Source organism: Henckelia pumila, chromosome 3, assembly GCF_033568475.1.
Source record: "Henckelia pumila isolate YLH828 chromosome 3, ASM3356847v2, whole genome shotgun sequence".
NCBI lineage: Eukaryota > Viridiplantae > Streptophyta > Magnoliopsida > Lamiales > Gesneriaceae > Henckelia > Henckelia pumila.
Window position 1 is genome coordinate 66,765,970 of NC_133122.1, and position 21,562 is coordinate 66,787,531.

Consider the following 21,562-nt stretch of genomic DNA (forward strand, 5'->3'; position numbering starts at 1 on the left):
TCCTGTCGAATTGGAACCATTCCCAGCTTGGAGCTTAGTACTCAGAAACTCTATGAGCTCCTGACATTGATTTTGAGTCAAAGTGTCTATCGAGGTATTTGAAGATAACTCTGCAGTCCCTGATATTTGATGAGCTTGTGGCTTATTTGAAGTAGAATTCTGATTGTATCTTGGTATGTCCATATTGTGGATTTCATTAAGGTGGAAATCCATGAAGCTTAAAACATTTATCAACAGTATGATTTGTGAAGTGACAATAAGAACACATCATCTTATCCAATTTTCCTCCATTTGATCTCTGAAATGGTCTCATGTATGCAGCAACAGCAACATTAAATAATGAATTTTGTGGCTTCGTAGATGTAGCAGCAGCAATGGTAACTGGTGAACTTACAAAATTTATACCAGTTGGAGAATCAACAGCTACTTTATGAATACTACAATGTATGGATCTCTGCCTCTCTTCTTGCACTACAAGTGAAATTTTTTTTGTAATTATCGGTAGAGGCTCTGACATCAATATCTGTGCTCGAACCTGTGCATAAGATTCATTTAACCCCATCAAAAATTGCATCACACATTCCTGATTTTGATAGTTCACCCATTCCTTCGTTGAACCACAATTACAGACTGAATTTGGTTGATAGTCTCGCAACTCATCCCAAAGCGTTCGCAGCCTGGTATAATATGAAGTAACATCCATTGATCCTTGTTGTAGTTCACTAAGATACCTCTTAATTTGATATACTCGCGAAGCATTGCTCTGATGAAATCGATCTCGCAGATCTGTCCAAATCTCACTAGCAGTTGTCATGTACATAAGACTATCAGCAATTTCTCGTGTTATAGAATTCAGAAGCCAAGATATCACCATGCTGTTGCATCTAATCCAAGATCCATATAGCAAATCATCAGATCGAGGACATTGAATTGAGAAATCAATAAAACCGAGCTTGTTTTTTGCTGTTAAAGCCACAATCATAGCTCGACTCCAAGTATTGTAGTTCGATACTACAAGAAGATGAGATACGAGCTTCAAACCAGGATGATCTCCATTTTGGAGGAAATAAGGACTGCTTGAATCTTCTGAAAATGCGCGAACAATCGGATTTGGATTTGGAGCTTGATTTCCTCCTCCTCCTCTCGCCATCGTGAGCCGATCGAAGTTGAAATTGGAACAATCTTCAAACAATCAGAGTTGTGGATCTAGCCTCTCTGATACCATATCAGAAAAATATTCATAGCTCATAGAATCGAGATTGATATGTAAAAGGAATTTCATATATGTTGAAGAAGTTATTTACAGAGAGTCAAACATGCCTATTTATAGTAATGTGATGACTAAGCCTAACTAAGTGACACGTAAGTGATACGTAAGCTAACATTTAATAAGGTTGACATTTGAACTTCGATTTCTTCTGTAAATCGGGGGAAAAAAATTAATATGTAAATAAAAAATAACAAAAAATAACGTACTAACTAGATTTTTTCTTCTTCGATCTGTGATTCTTGTTCCAGATGGACTCGAAGTCGTGCTCATATGTAAATCGTTTAGGTCGACTCTGTAAACCTATGACAAAACACCAATCTCTCTCTCTCTCTCTCTCTAGCCTTGTTGCCCATGCTGCTGCATTTCGAGCTTGAGCATATTGCAATCTGTGTGCTCGGTTTGGGGTTTTTGACTTGCTGCGTGATTCTGAGTTGTGACTTGTGAGGCCTGCTGGCGGTCACTTTGTACATTGAATTTGAGTTGTTTAGAGTGATTTTGGAATTGGTTTAGGATCCACATTGCTGCTAGGCGAGATTCAAGTGTTTGTGTATTTGCCTACTTGAGATTGCTCAATTAAGAAAAATATATATAAAAAAAGTGAAAGTATATTTGTCCATAATTTTTTATCTAAAATTTATCTCACTTTTAAAAATCACATCATACATAATATTATTTACCATAAATATTATATATATTTCTCTTTCAACAACTAATCATTCTAGTTATTAATCATTCAATTATCTCATCACATGTTCCAAGCGTTGCCTAAAAATTTGTTGGGTATCATGCGATCCACTTGAATGAATACTTATAAAATGTTTTTATAAAAATATTTTTTTATAAAATGTTTTAAAAGTGTTTCAACAAAAAATATGTTTGGTCAATTATTATATAAAAATGCGTTTTTACAATTAAAAAATAATATATTTTGATTTTTATCGTTGTCTTCATTTCTAAAAACATAAAAAAATCTTTCAATTTGTAAGGATCGAAAAATGTGTTTAGAAGAGGTGAATAAAAACTTTTAAAAATTTTCAAAATTTTCGGTCTGATGATTATTAAGCTGAGTTATCAGCTCAATAATTGTATTTGCTTGACAGTTATTTTTCCAAGTACTGAACTTATCAGTGCGCAAATTACTTGAAAAAAAAAGTGAGCTGATCATATATAAATAAATGCATTAGATAAGTGCAAAAGAAATTTTTTGGGAGGACTTTTCAGTGGGATTCCACTAGAAGACTTTGATTTATACAAACATTTGTAAAAACCCAATCTTTGACTCTGATACCAATTGTAAAACAGAGTACTTGCAACCTTATCAAAAGCTATATTGATTGAAAGAAGTGTAATTATCGGGAGGATGATTGTTGAAGTGCAATAATTGTCCCTGCAGGTAGAACGATCGAACCACGGTGTTTGAGTTGATGTACGATTAAAAAGATTTTAGTTGCACCATTACTATCGGATCGATATAGCTTTTGGTAAAGTGGCAAGCGCTCGCTACTTCACAATTGTGTTTTTAAAACTATGCTCGGAGAACATTTTACAAAAATGTTATCATAACATACAATTTAAGTTTTTTCACTTATAAAACACTAAAAAATTTTGAAGTACTTGTCTAAACGGAGCCTAATTGTTTTTGTTTTGCGAAGAATCGAACCATGATCCTTAGGTTGTTGTACGGTTTGAAATAATAAAATTACACTATTACCACCAGTTATATATTTTGATAAAATGACAAGAGTTTCGTCCTAAAATTGGTATTTGATTCAAGCTTACAGGTTTGATTATCAAAAATTGCGAGGAGACGAACCATTAATAGGACAAGATTGTTGTGGTACAATGCTTTGATTGAAAAATGATTGAATTTTGATGCTTGGTTGTTATACAATTTAAAATATTAGAGTTGCACCATCATTATTCTTACATATAAAATTTAAATCCTCCACAACAAATATAATAACCTTATTTTTTTTCAAACAATTCATAGCGATGAATAATAATCGGTTATATTACTCTCTCCGTTTCAATTATATAGTTATATTTTTTTAACACAGATTAAAAAAAATCATTGAAAAAATAAATTTTATACAAGATTCCTATTTTATCCCTATTTAATGTATTCAAAAGTGATTACACAATTTTCAAGGCGTAGTTAATAGATGTATATTAATTAAATAGTGTAAAAAAATATTACTAAATATGATATATATATATATATATATATATATATATATATATATATTTGGGACAAACAAAAAAAACGTGAATTATATAATTGGGACGGAGAAAATACATATTTGATTGGATTTTTTTTTTTTAAAAAAAACGAACATTCGCATGAGTAACTGATTTCTATCCTTTTTCTCGAATATTTTATTTACTTTCTTCAGTCTTGTTTAAGAATTAATTTTCATCCTCAGAAAAATTTATATTTTCCATATTTATAACTATATTAGACAAGTTAATATATGTTTAATGATAATCAAAACTAGTAATGTACGCATGCGAAAATTCGTGTGCCTAAATAGTTATATTATATTTAAAAATAATGAAGTTTTTTTATATTTTTAAATTAAAAAATATAATTGAAAGATGGTAGTTATAAATAGCAATTACATTTTTTTACATCCATTAATTTGATCAAGTTAATTATTTTAAGGGGTTCATGTATTATTATATTGTATGTATAGATGTATATATTGTAGAGATATTTGTTTCAAAAAAAAAATATTGTAGAGATATTATATTTGAAAGAAAAAATAAATTGAAAACTTAAAATAGATTATCGAACCGATAACTTTAATTTGGTTCCAACTTTTATAAAGTTTTATTAATTTATTGATAAAACCGATAACTTTAATTTATCAATATTTATTGATAAGTGGCCTTGGTGCTGTACTTGAAACATTGAAGTGATACCAGTCAAAATTTTATTTTTTTAGTGGTATCATTTTAAACAAATAAGTTTATGCTTACTTTCTTCGATAATTTATAATTCAGTCCCCAAATCTAAATTTAAATTGATAATCAGTCATTGTTAGAAAAAATTTTTGTTTAAACTCCCTGGGCCCACATGTTTTGTTTCGGATGAAATTTGGTACAAAACATAAAAAATATGGTACAAATACATGATATTTGAGTATCAAATGTGTTAGATTTAGTATAAATATATGATTTTCGAGTACTAAAAAATATTGATATTAATAACACATTTATCTTATTTAGATGAAAATCGGTACAAAATATTGAAAATATGGTACGCATATGTGATTTTTGAATACCCAATGTGTTAGATCTGATACAAATATATGATTTTTGAGTACTCAAACACATGTTGCAAGTTCACATTAATAAATATATTTAGATTTTATATCAAAATTGTATTTTTTCTACTCGATCTTGAACAATTAGTGCTCAAATATCTTGTATTTGTACCATTTTTTCCTATCGTTCAATTTAAAAAATTAAACTGTAAAAAAAAAAATTTAAAAATTAATAACTTTTATTTTAACTTTTTTTAAAAAAATAATTTAGGCTTTATATTTTTTTTTACGGATTACATGCACCAATGTGCACATTCTTTTAGAATTCATTATGTCAGAGAAACCATTAAATTATTTAAAATTTTAAATAGATCAAAGTAATTCATTTATGTTGTTTTTAGTTAAATAAATAATATTTTTGATATATTAATTGAACATAATTATTAAAAAATACCCCCTCACCCCAAAAAGAAAAAGAAAAAATTCCCAACTTTTTCTGTTCAATAGATATTGGGCGCCAATTTTAATGTATTGGATGCTAATTTTAAATATGTATAAATGATAAATAATATGCAACAAGACATGTGCGAGTTGCAGAGATACAGGTGTGGTCAAGCTAAGGCCCCCACTTCTTTGACATTTTTGGATCCAAATTCAAAGATATTTTTCCTCTATTTTATTTATTAGTTTCTTTTTTCAGCAGGAAATTTTTGGGATAATGGAAACTGAAATAATTTTGTAGCAATTGCTTCCTCTTTTGAAAATTGAAATAATCGTACCAAAAGTTACGGGCAAGGTTGAAATCTACCACGGGCAAGCTAATGTCTCATACATAATATATATATTTTTTGTTTTGTTAAAATAACAGAAAGAGAAAAAGCAACTTTGGCGAAATGTTAGATGAGTAAATAAGGCAAACACTTGTATGCAACCGTTGCACGGGTCATATTCGTGTGACGGGTCTCTTATATGGGTTATCCATTAAAAAGTATTACATTTTATGTAAAAAGTATTACTTATTATTATAAATATGGATAGGGTTGACCCGTCTCACGAATGAGACCGTTGCACAGGAGTGTTACTCAGTAAATAATGGATTATTTGGACAAAAAATTTAACTCGGAGCCAAAAAGAAAACATAAATTAAATGACATATCCAATAAATAAATCATGTGACAATGGTCTCATAAATCAAGCGGTAAGAGTTTTACCAAAAATATCAAAAAGTAATTTAAATCTTCTAATATGTTGAACCGTTCAAATATTATGTTTTACCATTCCCTCAATTGTAAGACAATAGCCGCATCACACAAAAATAGTGTAAAATATTTTCCAAAATGACTGCATTTTGTTGTTATTTTTGTATTTCAAATAACATTAATAATATTTTATATATTATTTTAAAAATAATTCGTGGCATATATGATAAATAAATTAATTTATATAATAAAAATAAATTATAAAGTATATGTAAAAAATAAAGAATATTATGGAATATTTTTTTGGTGTAAAAATTTGGTGAAGACTGCTGGAGATAAAATATTATTTGCACTATATTTAACACAATAATAGTGTAAATATTTCACTATTTTAGTGCTAACTGCTGGAGATGGTCCCGAATATGTGATAAAGTTTAATATATCACCGTCATAACTGATATGATCATTTTTCGATAATTCACACACACACAAGAACGAAAATGCAGAAATTAAAGGAAACAAATATTTACGTGGTTCGGCCACAAAAGTGCCTACGTCCACGTCCACAGGTGGAACAGATCTTATTAAGAGACTGGAACTGAGATTTACAACCCGTGATTACAACTCAAGAACTCTACACAAATTTCACTGAAATCAAATTTTAAGACCACTCTAATCTTCCATCAGTATCTATGTATAATCGCTCTTGAACTCACTCGCAAATTTGCAAAAACTCTCTCTCTCTCTCTCTCTCTCTCTCTCTCTCTCTCTCTCTCTCTCTCTCTCTCTCTCTCTCTCTCTCTCTCTCTCTCCTTCCAGCTGACCGACGTATTTATAGACGACTGGTCTTAACCATGTAAGTTCATGCGTAACCGCGTAAAAACATCTCTAACAAACTAACAAACTGGTACGGACGACTGAATGACCACTGACCAGTTTACCACCTAGTTGCGTAGATATTTAGTTGAGCATACTCGACTAACTTCATACTCAACTGACTTCAGCTTTGGCTTTCTCGACTACTTCATTCAGTTGAGCTTCCGTCTCCAGTTGAGACTTTCCTTAGCTGATTCCATCAGTTTTTTTGGTGTTCAGTTGATCTTGTGACTTTAGTTAGAATCGACATTCAGTTTCCAGTTCCAGTCCCGCTTCCTCACTTCAGTTTCTATCCACTGAACTGAGACCAACCAGCTTTGCAGACACTCCAGTTTCAACAAATCTCCACCTTGTCTCAAAGATGGCTCTACCTTCCCCCTCTTCAGTTTCTTCATGTCAAGGGCCACTCCACTATCCCAATCAGTTCTAAATAGAGATGCAAATGAGTCAAGCTACTCGTGAGCAACTCGAGAGCGACTCGGTCAAAACTCGACTCGAGCTCGGTTTGACTGAGCTTGAATCGAGTTTGAGTAGCTCGTATTAATAATTGAGCTCGAGCTCGAGTATTATATGTATGTGTTCTAGTAGCTCGCGAGTTACTCGATTATATATAGATATAATAAATATAATGACAGGATCAGTTTTGGGGTGGTCTTCCTTGACTGATATTACTGTAGTAATTGACCCTTGAAATACTTGATTGAGTTTAGTTGAGGTTGATCAACTGAACTCTTTCCTTCTCGTATGTCGATGCTAATTAACAAACAATTGATATGTGCGAAATGATGCCAACTAAGAGATTAGAACCAATAATCAAATGACTAGACTGAGTTTGTGAGTGAATGAATGAAGGTGCTCGACTGATATAAGAGAAAAACTGAAGAGTAAAATGCGCAAGTGTTTGTTTTTGGTTGTTCGAAGCTAAAACTCCTACGTCACCCCTTCTTCCTCCTCGAAAAGATTCAGAGTTTGATTATTACAACACTTTGCAACAGTCCACTCCAAAACTAAAATTTATACTCAACTGCCTATCTCAGAACTCCTATAATAAAAAACTCAATCGTCGACTGATTTTTGTTACAACAGTAGTGTTTACAGTTCACTAAACTGATTTATTACAAGATTTAAAACTCGATAAGCTTTGAACAAAGTGACCCTCCACTTGATCAAATATGCCAATATGCGTGTGCTTGATCAGTTCTCTTCAGTTGAGACTTCTTGAATGCAGATGTAAGTTTTTTTGTGTGATTTTCTCTTATGCGTGTTTCACTTGTATCACACGTATGTTTATTACGTATATCTCGATCACTTCTATATCTTGAATACTGATATTCATATCCTTTATATATCAATTGAGTGTAACGACTCTTAAATTCAAATTGAAACTGTGTTGTGATAGTACAATACCGTTATGAAGGTACTCTGTCCCTCTGCAGCTTTTGTTGCGTATCGGGAAGTAAGATTTCATTCAGAAGAGGAATCCCCTTCATGTAAAGCACTGGAGGAATCCGCTTCTTTATGGAAATAATTAATTAATATCTCTCTCAAGATCGATAAATCCCTTTTCCAAGTTGGTTATTCCATTGAAAGTTTCGGGCCAACTGCACCCTCAGACTCAATCTTGTATTTTGAGCTCATGATCGATGGAGCTTCGTAAATCCCAGATTCTTTCCATGTTAAGTGGTGCAAAGCATGCATCTTTTCGATCCATGTTTGCCAATTTTGATTCCACCCAAGAAACTTCACCTCGGTTCTTGTGGAATGACCGGAGGAAAGCCGGAGCCATCAATGGATCGGAGGCCGCTGATGGCCGGAGAAAATGGCCGATCGTCTCCCATGGAATCATCAGCTCGTTTCTCTCTTCTACGATCAAGTTTGCTTGCAACGAAGAAGAGCTACATGCATGATGCACCCACCATTGTTGAATTAACACAAAATTTTAATTAATTTCTTCAAGAAAATGATATATGATATATGGATTTCAATGTGAGTTAATGTTTTGCGATGAAAAGAAAGAATGCGAGGGGACTATTTATAGAGCTAGGATTAGTGAAATATTCTCTGGATTGATTATTGAAAAAGCACAACTAATTAATTATTCACCAAATCCTTGTAGGATTTTGGTTGGAAAATGGTCAGACTCCAATCTTTTTTTTAAATTTTTTTACCATTTATTAAATTTAATTTCAAAATAATATATATGAATTTTAATGTTTTTTATACAAAACTAATAAACAAAATATATTTATTTTTTAAGAGAAGCTAAAATGTAAACCGAAAACACACACACATATATATTATGAAAATGAATTTTTCAACCATTTTTTTAGAAATCATTCTACAATTTTTATATATATTTTTCTAATGTGTGCAAAATTTTCTTTTCAAAACTTATAAAAAATGAAACAGATTTTATTAATACTATACATAAATATCAGTATTAATATAAAAATCTAGAATGATGAGTAAATCTATGCTGGAAAGTCTTAAAATTCATAATTTGATTTTAAATTTCAAATTCAATTTGTGCGTATGAAATTTGTAATGAGAATTAATTACTCGAATCAATATATTTTCGTAGCAAATCTATACATATTGGATATGTGAAAATTTCAGTGACTCATTGGTAATTAATAATTATGATTATGTAAGGTATGTACAACCTTTTTAACTGGAAAAAGCAGTAATGATTTATAAGATTTCAATTTAAAATATTATATTGGTAGATTATTTAACTAAACAAGTTGTAAAACAACTAATTGTTGAAGTAATCAAATATACAATAATTATAGTTAATTTTATATAAATGAGTTACGTTAAAAATTCATTATTCTTTTGAAAATAAATATGTGTTTGATATATATAGAAAATATTAATTTGAAAATAATAAAAATTATCAATTGTCTGTAGATATACGGTTTCACAAAAACTCTTATGAGATAGTTTCATGAATAAACTTTCTGAGACAGATCTCCTAATTGGGTTACCTTATAACAATGTATAACTTTTTATGCTTAAAATATAATCAAAAAGAGTAGCACTCGTGTGAGACGATCTCATCCGTGAGACGGGTCAACCCTACCCATATTTATAATAATTAGTAATACTTTTGGCATAAAATGTAATATTTTTTAATGAATAACCCATATAAGAGACCCGTCTCTAAAAATACCTCTTGAAACCGTCTCATATAAGTTTTTGTCAAAAATATAACTTTTTATTGTGTATATGAGTGGTTTGACCCGTCTCACGGATAAAGATCCATGAAAATTGTTGCACAAAAGAACAACTCGTAGGATTTTGGATGGCAAATGGCGAGATCCGATCATTTATGTTTCCATTTATTAATTTAATTTTAAAAATAATATAGATAAAGTTTTAATGTATTTTACAAAAATAATGAAAATAAACGGACTTATGTTTGAAGAGAAGCTAAAAAGTAAAGCAAAAACATATATATATTCTGGAAAATTTATTTTTCAACCATTTTTTTCAATTTTTTTTAATATGTGTAAACTTTTCGTTTCAAAACTTACAAAAAAAAAAACAGATTTTGTTGATGCAATATATAAATATCAGTAATATTATAAAAATCTAGAATGATGAGTAAATCTGTGATGGAAAGTCTCAAAATTCATAATTCAATTTTTAAATTTAAAATTCACTTGATATATGAAATTTGTAATGAGAATTAATTACTGGAATCTGTATATTTTCATAGAAAATCTCTATACTGGATATGTGAAATCATCATTGAGTCATTGGTAATTACTAATTAATATTATTTTACGTATGTACATATCTAACAATATTAATTACCTGGCTTTTATTTCGACAGTACTAATATTTCATATGTTTAGTCCATTACGGATTATTTTATGCTACATCTGGAGTATTTTTCCTCCCATGATGTGGTCAAATAATAACCATTGGATAATCAACACAAATGTCAATTTCCATAAAACTATAAGGGTCTCACGTGATCTAATGGTATTGAAATAGGGGGAGAAACACTCCCGATGTAGCATAGACTAACCCGTCAATTACATGTAGAAACTGATGGAATAATATTTCTCTAATATATTCCCAAGAATGAATACAAAAATGTTTATATACAACTAGGGCCATACAACTAGAAAACCTAAGAGATAAAAGGAAAAATATAATTACAAAATATACAAAAGATAATATAGAATATATTCCAAGATATATAATATATTCAATAGACCCCCTCAAGATGGTGATCTCATAGTGTGAGACCTCGATTCTAATCATCAAATCTCGGGATAAACAATAATAAAGCATACACGATTAAAAGCAAAGAAATTTTTTTAAAAGGGCTGCGCTCGATCACATGAACTCGTGCGATCGAGCGCACCATCCATGCCTCAAACTCTGCCGGAAAAACTCAGGTGCTGCGCTCGATCCCATGAACTCATGGGATCGAGCGCACCAATTCTGCAAAGTTCTCTGCCTCAACAAAACTGAGGGCCGCGCTCGATCCGACGAACACATGCAATCGAGCGCGCCCTCTGCCCAGAAAAAAAATCAGAAACAGGGCAGGCTTTGTACCATTCCAACACCATCCAAAACTTCAATCTAACACATGCATCAACATATCCAACATGCATATTACATTACAAGGTAGTTCTAGAGTTATACAATCTCCAACTAATAGAATATACTTCAGTCTAGCTTATTCAATGCAATACAATACAATACAATACAATACAATACAAATACAATCTAAGTTCGATTACATATTTGACTTCTACAACAACAAGGCCTCACTCTCTCAACTCGACCACCTAACCATGCGATCTCTGACTCGGTCATGCCCCACCTATTGCCAAGCACACATACAAAGACAAGACAACATCCGGATAATCCGGTGAGAATAATATTTCCAGTAAAAGAGACTAGCATGCAATATCAGATAAGCATCTCAAAACGAAATATATCAATTTCCAGATATTCAAATATCAACCATGCAATTCCAAGAGAAATCAAAATGAAATGAATGTCTTAAAATCCGGGATTATCAAGTCTGGATAATCAAAAGAGTTGCTGCTTTTGATTTTGGGATCCCGAGGATGAGATCACGTAAACAACTCACCGACTCTCCCGATCGAGGTGGTGCTACGTATCTCCATCTTTTAGACTTTGGTGCGATTATAAAGAGTATGCTAGCACTAGGCGAACCTCTACGCCTAGGCCACTCACTTAAAATCCCCCAAAACATCTAACATAAAAGGGTCGTCCTGCCCGCTGAAATCAAGGATTTTGGTTCAAGATGAATGCAATGCAAATCATAACTCATTCAATAAATTCAAGTAATTCAGTTAATATGCAAGTATGTGATTTTTTCGGAACACTCGAATCAAGTCGAATTCAAGTTACTCGTTCCATTCCAGTCTAAGTCGTCTTATACCTCTTTCAAATGTCGATGCTCCAACCGGCTACAATCTCTAAAACGATACAACTCCTGCAACCTCGCAACTCAATGGCCTTCAAACGAATCTGCAAAAGAAGTAATAAAGGCCCGAGATCACTATCGACATTCAAGCATGACTGAAAATGGCTCAATCAACTCAACCCAACTATAGCCCTCAACTCAAACCGGCGGCATAACGACTATATTCTAATCAAACCAAAATTGCAGACAACATAATATCAATCCAATAAACTCAAATCAACCAACATTCAACCAAAACAATCTGATTCCAACAAATCACAAAACTCACTTTTTCGAAAATCCCTCCAAAAATCATAACAATTCCAAATGACGCTCTATTTCAAAATCGACATAGAATAAACGATCAGAACTCTGTCAAGAACAACATACTCGAAACTGAATCGATTCTAACAAAATCCAAAAAATAGAATGTATCTGATCGTAGAAAAACTTACAATAGAACAAAGCTCTCGCTGCCGTGATCGCTAATCTTTCTTCAGAAATAATTTTCAACGGACGGATCGAGCTCGGGGTGAAATCTGGAAAGCTTGGGAGGCATTTTCTCGCCTTAAATGGATGGAGAGACGATGGAGGAGGAGGGTTGAGTGAATAGAATAGTCAAAGGAGTTATAAATATCTAAAAAATCCCAAATTTGCACTTTAGTCCCTAAAAAATCCAAAATTTGCAAAAAGGACCCTGGTCAAAATCAAGTCGGCTCTTATACTCTGTAATCTCTGATTATCTCAAATAAAGTAAATTAAGATAAAATCGCGGCGTTACACATAGAGACACCAATCTTGGAACAAAGTAGACGTAGTCGTGTACTGGAAAGTGGCTTTGTTAGAGCATCAGCCAGTTGATCAGAAGAAGAGATATGAGAACATCGAATTTGATTACTCTGAACCAGCTCTCGAACAAAGTGGTAATCCAAGGCAATATGTTTCATGCAGGAGTGAAAAACGGGATTAGCACAGAGATACGTAGCCCCAATATTGTCATAGTATATAGAAACTGGGGAGGACCCAACATCAACCCCAAGTTCTTTAAGAAGTGATCGAACCCATTGGATTTTGGTAGCTGTAGATGCAATGACAGAATATTCAGCCTCAGTAGAAGAGCGAGCAACAGTTCCTTGCTCTTTGGAACTCCAGGAGATAGGAGTAGAGCCAAAGAACACAATATATGCACCAGTGGAAGTGCGATCATCAAGATCACCAGCCCAATCCGCTTCACAGTAGGCATGCAAAAGCAGAGAGGAACTTTTCCGAAGAAGTAAACCATAGAAGCGTGTACCATTTAAGTAGCGCATGAGACATTTAACTACACCCCAGTGAATGGAAGAAGGCGAGTGCATGAATTGTGATAATTTGTTGACAGCAAAGGCAATTTCAGGACGAGTAAAAGATAGATACTGCAGACTGCCCACCGTTTGACGATACAGTGTAGCATTAGCAGGTGGAGAACCGCCCAGCAAGTGCAGAGATGTCGACGTGGCAAGCGGAGTAGAAACTGGTTTGGAGTCAACCATGTTAGTGCGAGTGAGAACATCAAGTAGATATTTTTGTTGCGATAGACAAAGGCCCCCTTCATAGGGAGCAACCTCCACATCTAAAAAATAAGATAAGGAACCCAGATCCTTGACAGAGAAACGACTGCTGAGGCGATCAATGAAGGCCTGGAGAGCACCAGAATTATTTTCTGTGAGAATGAGATCATCAACGTAGACAATAAGATACATAGTAATGCTGCCAGAGCGAAAAACAAATAGAGAGGTGTCAGCAAGAAAGCATATTTGGACCAATTGGGCATAGAGCTGGTAGAATGACTGGTGAATCAACACTTTGTATTGGAGCCTTGGAAGCTACTTTCCCATCCTTTCCTTTGTGATTTGACTGAGGCTCAGCAACCTTTGAATTATATGGAACGACAACTGAGTCAGTCATCTCTGGCTCCAGCATTACTAAAAGACAGTTCCCTACTTGTTGGAATCAGTCTAGAGGGTTTTGTTGTGGGCTTGGTCCTGGTGGTTCTAAGCTTCTTTCTAAGTGGTGGAATAGTGACATCCTCAACTTCTTCTTCCTCACTCTCATGAGTGATCAGTTTCCTACGAGCCTTAGGCTTGGGGGAAACTATCCTTTTTGGAGGTCTTAGAGGCTTTGGTAGCAGGTACTCTAGCTCTTTCTGTAGTGACCCTGCATGGAATCACCTACTAACCGGCAACTAATAACATGCATTAAACTTAATACAACAAAATACTTAACAGAGTAAAACGTGCAAAAACATAATCCAAAAATTACATACTAGCTTAGTAAAATATATCCAGACTTAATACTGTAGTGATACAACCATATCGAAAAACTTAAAAGTAAACATTATACAGCTATATCGAATCCTGCTGTATAATTAACTCCTCAAGGCTCCTGCTCCCTAGTCCTGCCTTGAACTACCAGCTCCGTCTATCCTGCGACCTGCCCCGTAAAATAGGGTGTCCGAGATAACAACTAGGACGTGAGCGCTAACGCCCAATACATAAACATGAGTAAACATATGTATATAGTGCATGTAACATGATTACTGGTAAAGGGTCATCTGAAAAGTCATGCTCAGTACCGGCGCCACATGAGTGCTGCCACCACATGGATCAACCTCTGGGTGCAACCACACTCGTATAGTACACCAGAGTAGTCAGACATACATGTCCCCGCCGTCGCGGTACTCTCAGTGACAGATTATCGAGTATAGAGTTGAGCGGCTCTATAATCAGGTATAACAAGTTATAGGCTCAACATGTATATGCACATGACATATGAGTATAGAAAGCGGTAAATCATATATCATGCCATATAATAATGCCAAATAAATGCAACATATAAACATGTATACTCGCTGGCAATCTCAGTCAATGTGTACGTACCTCTAGGCTAGTTTAAGTATAGTAGATCCTAGGTTCCAAGCCTATATTCAAAAGTTCACCGTATCACTACACAAGTTCTATAAGCCTTAACTAAACTAATAAGTACTCCCAAAACTTAAATAGATTCCCGGACCATACCTTCGTCCGTAGATAGCCCTTTGGAGTCGCTAGTCCCGGATGACTATAACCACACATTGGTTATTTCAGAACCTCTATTATAACCGATAGGGCCCTCAAGTATATAACTCACTCTATATAACTGATCGAAGAAGGAAACTAGGAATTCGTATTTGAAAATGAACTCCGGAGACCCCTATTTATAGCCAAAATTTCCGGACACGAATGTTGCGTCCGTTCGGGTTTGTTGCGTCCGTTCCTGCATGTTTGACACTTGTCAAAACTCGTAGCTTAGTCATCAAGCCACCTCATGCCTGCATGTATCTCAAGTAACGTTGCGTCCGTTGAGGAATGTTGCGTCCGTTCTGCCCCTCCATCATTGCGTCTGATGGCCAACGGAAGCTCCGTTCGTCAAATCATCTTTCTAGTTTATTAAGCGCCAAAATTTGTTAATTACTAATCCTTAATCATGTTTAACATATTATTACCTTAAAATGGGTTCTGGGTTACTACATTTTCCCCACCTTTAGACATTTCGTCCGCGAAATAAAATCTAAAGACAAATCAAGATAACAATATAAAACATCAAACCATGTTTTATTACAACAACTGTAATTATATCTTTACATGGTAATCAAAAGTATAAGACAAACAATTCAGAATATTCTGCTCGCATATGACTCTTGATTTCCCAAATTGCTTCCTCAACGCCTCGGCGCTGCCACTGTACCATCACAAGTGGTATAGTCTTATTCCGAAGAACTTTCTCCTTCCTGTCTAGGATACGGAGTGGTCGTTTAACATACGACAGATCTGGCTTTAGCTGAACATCAGTAGACCGAATCACATGTGATTCATCAGCTATGTACTGCCGAAGTAATGACACATGAAAAACATTATGTATACTGAAAAGAGATGGCGGTAACGCCAAACGATAAGCAACATCTCCTATCTTCTCCAGTATTGGGAAAGGCCCAATGAAACGAGGTGATAACTTGCCTTTCACACCGAATCTCATCACCTTCCTGAAAGGTGATACTCGTAGAAACACATATTCACCAGGCTCAAACTGAAGTGGCCTGCGGTGAATATTAGCATAACTGGCTTGCCGATCTTGAGCAACTTTGATCCTTTGTTTGATCAAATCTACCTTTTCTACAATCTGCTGCACCAACTCAGGACCCTCGACTTGTCGTTCCCCGACTTCATCTCAGAATAACGGAGTACGACACCGTCGACCGTATAATGCCTCGAAAAGTGCCATATCAATACTACGATGATAACTGTTATTGTAGGCAAATTCGATCAAAGATAACTGATTCTGCCAAGATAAGCCAAAGTTCATGACAGAAGAACGTAGCATATCTTTCAATGTACGAATCGTCCGCTCTGACTGCCCGTCAGTCTCTGGATGATATGCAGTGCTCAAACTCAGAGTGGTGCCCAATGCCTGCTGAAAACTATCCCAAAAATGTGAGGTAAATCGCGGGTCTCTATCACTAACTATGCTCACTGGAATCCCATGCAATCGCACTATCTCCTGGATGTATAAGTGTGCCATGCGATCATAAGAATACTCCCGGTTGTAAGGAATGAAATGTGCTGATTTCGTCAAACGGTCAACAATGACCCAAATAGCATCACACTGATGTGAAGTCATAGGAAAGTGGGTGACAAAATCCATAGTCACGTGCTCCCACTTCCATTTGGGAATCTCAAGATTCTGCAGTAATCCACCTGATCGTCGGTGTTCAGCCTTGACCTGTTGACAAACCAAACATCTCGAAACAAATTGATAAATACTCCGCTTAATCCCTTTCCACCAGAATCTGGTTCGCAAGTCCTTATACATTTTCATACTTCCAGGTGAAAGAGTGGGTGCCCAGTGAGCCAACTTGTGGCTATGGGCTTTGATGACTCTTTGTACAAACGATCTTTTGTTTAATGTAATTTACACTTTTATTAATGGCAATGACTTTATCTTTCTTCATATTGTTATATTATGATATACTATTGTTGTTTTGATAAAGACCTTGAATATACTATAGTGTATGTAAGATGTGGTAGAACATGGGGATGTCTATCATGAAATACATCTTATAGTCACTGTATATTCTAAACTGTTCCTAGTCGATTGAGCCGTCCGATAATAAGGATAAGGATCGCTCGAGTTTGAGACTAGCATTTGCGATGCGGAGTACCACGTTTCATTGGTAGGGAACATGGAGATGTTCGAAGCATGCAAATGGATATTCATAGGATGAATAATCGAACTACCCTATCCGGACTTTCCAAGTGGTTATCACTTATCGAGTGGATAAAGTCCGCGGTTTTGGTTGTACACCATTAGTCCTTACTACTTGAAACATCATGGAGACTCTATATGCTAGTACTGTGCTTTGACTCGTTTACTGACTCTATGGGGGTCATCAGGTGTCGGGATTGGGTACAGTTACAACACATATAGGAGTCGATGCATTGTTGTCAAGGATTCACCACATACTTGCGAGTGTGGATATCCTATGCGATCTGAGGAGATATTAGTGTGACGAATCTCTGGCCAGAGTACTTGATGTGATTTAAGAAATGGTTTCTTAGTAGCACATGCGATGTCACTAATTTGATCTTCAAGATGTATTGCATAGTTATCGAATCTTGAGTGACTCTCGATATACCAATGGTTGTTGATTCGATCGGGATATATGGATGAAGGGACCGTACTGTACGCTAACCAAAATCTACTGGTTCTTGTAGGCACTATCAGTGATACCTAGGGAATCATGAGGCGATGTTGCTAGGCGCTTTACCATGATTCGTTGGGCAAGTCGGAAATCGTTGTTCCGAGTCACAAGAGTTGTGAGCCCACGCTAGCTGTATCCCTGAACCATTGAGGGTCACACAGTGTAATGGAGTTTTAATCCCCGTTGAGATAGTTAAATTTAAAGAGTTAAATTTAATGAATAAAGAAGTTGGACTTCTTAAATAAGAGTAAGGGAGTAGGATTTCCTAAAATGACATAAGGATGTACATTTTTGGAAACCACTGAATTCGGATTCAGGAAAATTTATCTTGACTTTAAAATGTGCAGAAATGGTTTCTGTGCACATTGGTAAAATCGGTTTATCAATCGGAGTCACGATGAATTTTATATTAATTTCTGAACATGCGGGCTTTGCTTGTCGTGCCTCAACTTATGACTAATGGGCCCTAAGGTGTTAGTGGCCTGCATTATAAATAAGTTATTGCAGTACAGAAATTACACACAACAGGTCATAATTTTGAGAGAAAAATTTCAAAACCCTAGCCTCTCTCTCAAATATTTCGGCCGAACACCCTCCCTCTCTCTGTCTGAGAAATTCCGGTCTGTGATTTTGAATTGCAGTCTGGAATAGCGAATCAAATTCGTTTATTCTCTTCGCAGAAAACTTCTGATAGATTTTCTAGTGCAATCTATCAGAGGGATTAAACCTCCATTCGTGGACCTGATTGAAGGAAAGCTTGTTCATCAGTTCCAGGGAGATACAAGAAGCGCAGAGAAATCTGTGTGGTGTCCAATAATCTCGCTTCGAGATTGAAGGTAAAATTTAATAATAGTTATTTAATTTTACACACACAAATAATTTAATCGTATGGTTGATACCCACACTATGGAATTGTTCCATACTAAAATTTTAAACTTCCGCTGCACCGGGTATCAATCGTGATTGATCTGAACGCCAGTTTTCCAACAGTGGTATCAGAGCCAGGTTGCTCAGATCAAACGATTAAATTAATCGATTGTACAAAAATTTTTGAGTCTTGTTTTTTTTTTTAAAACAAAATAAATATTTTAAATAAAATTTTTTTTTTTTTTTCGGGCAAAACCCGGGCAGCGATTGGATCGCTGCCCGGTGGGGCAGCGACGGTCGCTGCCCCGGGCGGCGCACGGCGCCGCCCAAAGGGGGCGCACAGCGCCGCCGCCCAGGGGCGGCGCTCAGCGCCGCCAGGGCAGCGCCGAGCGCAGCGCAGCGCAGAGCGCTGCGCAGGGCTGCGCACGGCGCCGCCCAGGGGCGACGCTCGGCGCCGCCCAGGGCAGCGCACGGGCGGCGCCTGGCGCAGCCAGGGCAGCGATTGTCGCTGCCCTAAAGGGGCAGCCGGGCTGCCCCGGCCCGCGCCCACGGGTGCGGGCCAACCCGGGAGTGTCCCGGGCGGCCCGCGGGAAAAATTATTTTTTTTATTTAAATTAATTTTAATGTGTTAAAATTTTATTTTTGGTCCGGTCAAAAATTGTTTTTGATTGGTTCACGAGGCATCGGATCGAATTGTTCGAGTCCGAAAATTTTAAAATTGATTTTTGGATAAATTTGAATTTTTGGAAAATTTTAATATTTTATCCTTAAATTGAATTTTGAAATCAATTATTTTTGGTACAATTGATGATAAGATTTGATCTTATGTATATATTAAGTAAAATATGATTTTATCTATAAAATTAGATTCTGTAGATAAAATATGATTTTATTTAATAAAGGTAAAATATGATTTTATATGTAAAATATGATTTTATATATAAAATATGATTTTATCCTGTTTAAATTTAAATTGCCATATGCATGATATCCAATAAATTAATTTTGAATTAAATGTTATTGATAAGGATGATCGATTGCCATGACCAATTTTGTAGGTGTATGTTAGGAATTTACATTTGTTTTATTGTTGTTGGTTTTATTAATGGGCCTGGTTTATGGCCCAATATGAATGTCATATGTAATAAAAGTGGGCTTGGTTTATGGCCCGTTCCCACCCCTAAAATGTATCCCCTACTTGTCATTGCTATTTATTGTAAATACATTAGATTTAGTGGGAGATCAAGATTTGAAGATGGTGGGCCCAGCAGACAATAAAGACGAAGAAATGTAAATTGGAAGCTAATGTAATAGGATTGCATTGCATACTGCATATTACCTAGGATTGGACTAAGACTCGTGATTGGAAACCACGAGTCAATTAGAAATGGAATCGATCATCCTATATATAATATATGATATTATGATTGTATGCATGTTTTAGACATAATTGTATGAATCCGGCAAGCATACAATAAATTGAAAAATGATGAGACAAATTTTCATAATTAAAAATCCCTCATTTTAAATATGATTTAAAATTGATATCAAGATAAATAAAGGAAATTTGAATTTGTTTAAATGTTCCTACCTTCCATCAACGGTCAATGTATGTGATGCTACCCGCGGATACGGTCCGGCTCATATTATTGGGGGGCCCGTCCGTCGGAAAGCTGTACATTGGATCGACACATGTTGTAAGTTGGGTGGAACTCCCATGGGATCGGCTCATATTATTGGGGGATCCACATGGCGACCGTCCATCACAACTTAATATTGATGGGTCATCTTGACATGTCACTATAAAACGCGTCATATTATTGGGCCTTATTAGACATGAGGTAAATACATGGGGGTTGCTTTGGAAGCAATTGGGCTCTACCTTTTGAGAATTATGGTTGGCTGATATTATTCGGGACCATAAGTTTGTCAATTGGACTCCATGTTCTCACTAAGGAAAAAGTTTCCCGCTTTCACTAGAGGGTAGTGAAATCGTTAAAATAGTGGGAGTGAGATTCATAAAATTAAATTCGCCTATTTTATGTCTTAGTAAATTGCTTAAACAATCATTGATATATGTCTGTTTTTCTTTTCAGTATTTCATACAATGAATTCGCGTAATCCATTATTCTCGATCTTCGAACAAAACAAGTTGACTGGCGCAAACTATACGGAATGGTTCCGAAAGTTGAAGATTGTCTTGACTTCGGAGAAGATGCTCTACGTGTTAGAGAAATCACCTCCGAAGAAAGCACCAGCTGACGTAAGTCCGGAGGAATTGGCCAAACTTGATGCATGGTGGGACCATGACATCAAGACCAAATGCTATATGCAAGCCTCGATGTCTGATGAACTCCAGAGGCGATTTGAGGACACCGTGAATGCTGCTGACATTCACGCTCAACTCAAGGAACTTTTTGGGGCTCAATCGAGGGCTGAAAGGTTCGCTACTATTAAGGAGCTGATGACGTGTCGCATGCGTGAAGGGACTTCGGTCCGTGATCATGGGGTACGAGTGATTTGGCTCATACAAAAGTTAGCGACCCTTGATTTGGTGTTGGAGCATGAACTCAACGTGGATTTACTGCTTCTGTCTCTTCCTTCTTCGTTTGACGGATTGTGGTAAATTTTAATATGAACAAGATAGAGGCCACCCTTGAAGAGATGGTCAATATGCTTGTGACATATGAATCCACACTTAAGAAGGATAAGCCAGCTTTCTTGGTGGGCTCCTCATCTTCTGCTAAGAAGGGGCCAAGTATGAAGGGCAAGAAACGTTCTGCCCCACCCAAGAAAGTCGAGCCCGAGAAGAAGCACAAGACAAAGGCTTCAAACAATGGAAAATCCAAGGATGTT

The 21,562-nt window shown here is 35.6% G+C and overlaps 1 protein-coding gene across 1 annotated transcript; it reads right to left on the reverse strand.

Annotated features, from left to right (window-relative positions):
• Nucleotides 1-196: 196 nt before the first annotated feature.
• LOC140888939 (uncharacterized) lies at nucleotides 197-1,150 on the reverse strand. The gene has a single exon (XM_073296633.1). It carries the CDS (start codon nucleotides 1,148-1,150, stop codon nucleotides 197-199), a length of 954 nt encoding a protein of 317 aa, XP_073152734.1.
• Between the last annotated feature and the right edge of the window lie 20,412 nt (nucleotides 1,151-21,562).

What these genes read in the sequence shown, in the direction of transcription:
- LOC140888939 (XM_073296633.1), bottom strand. Translation starts at nt 1,150, where the DNA reads ATGGCGAGAGGAGGAGGAGGAAATCAAGCTCCAAATCCAAATCCGATT.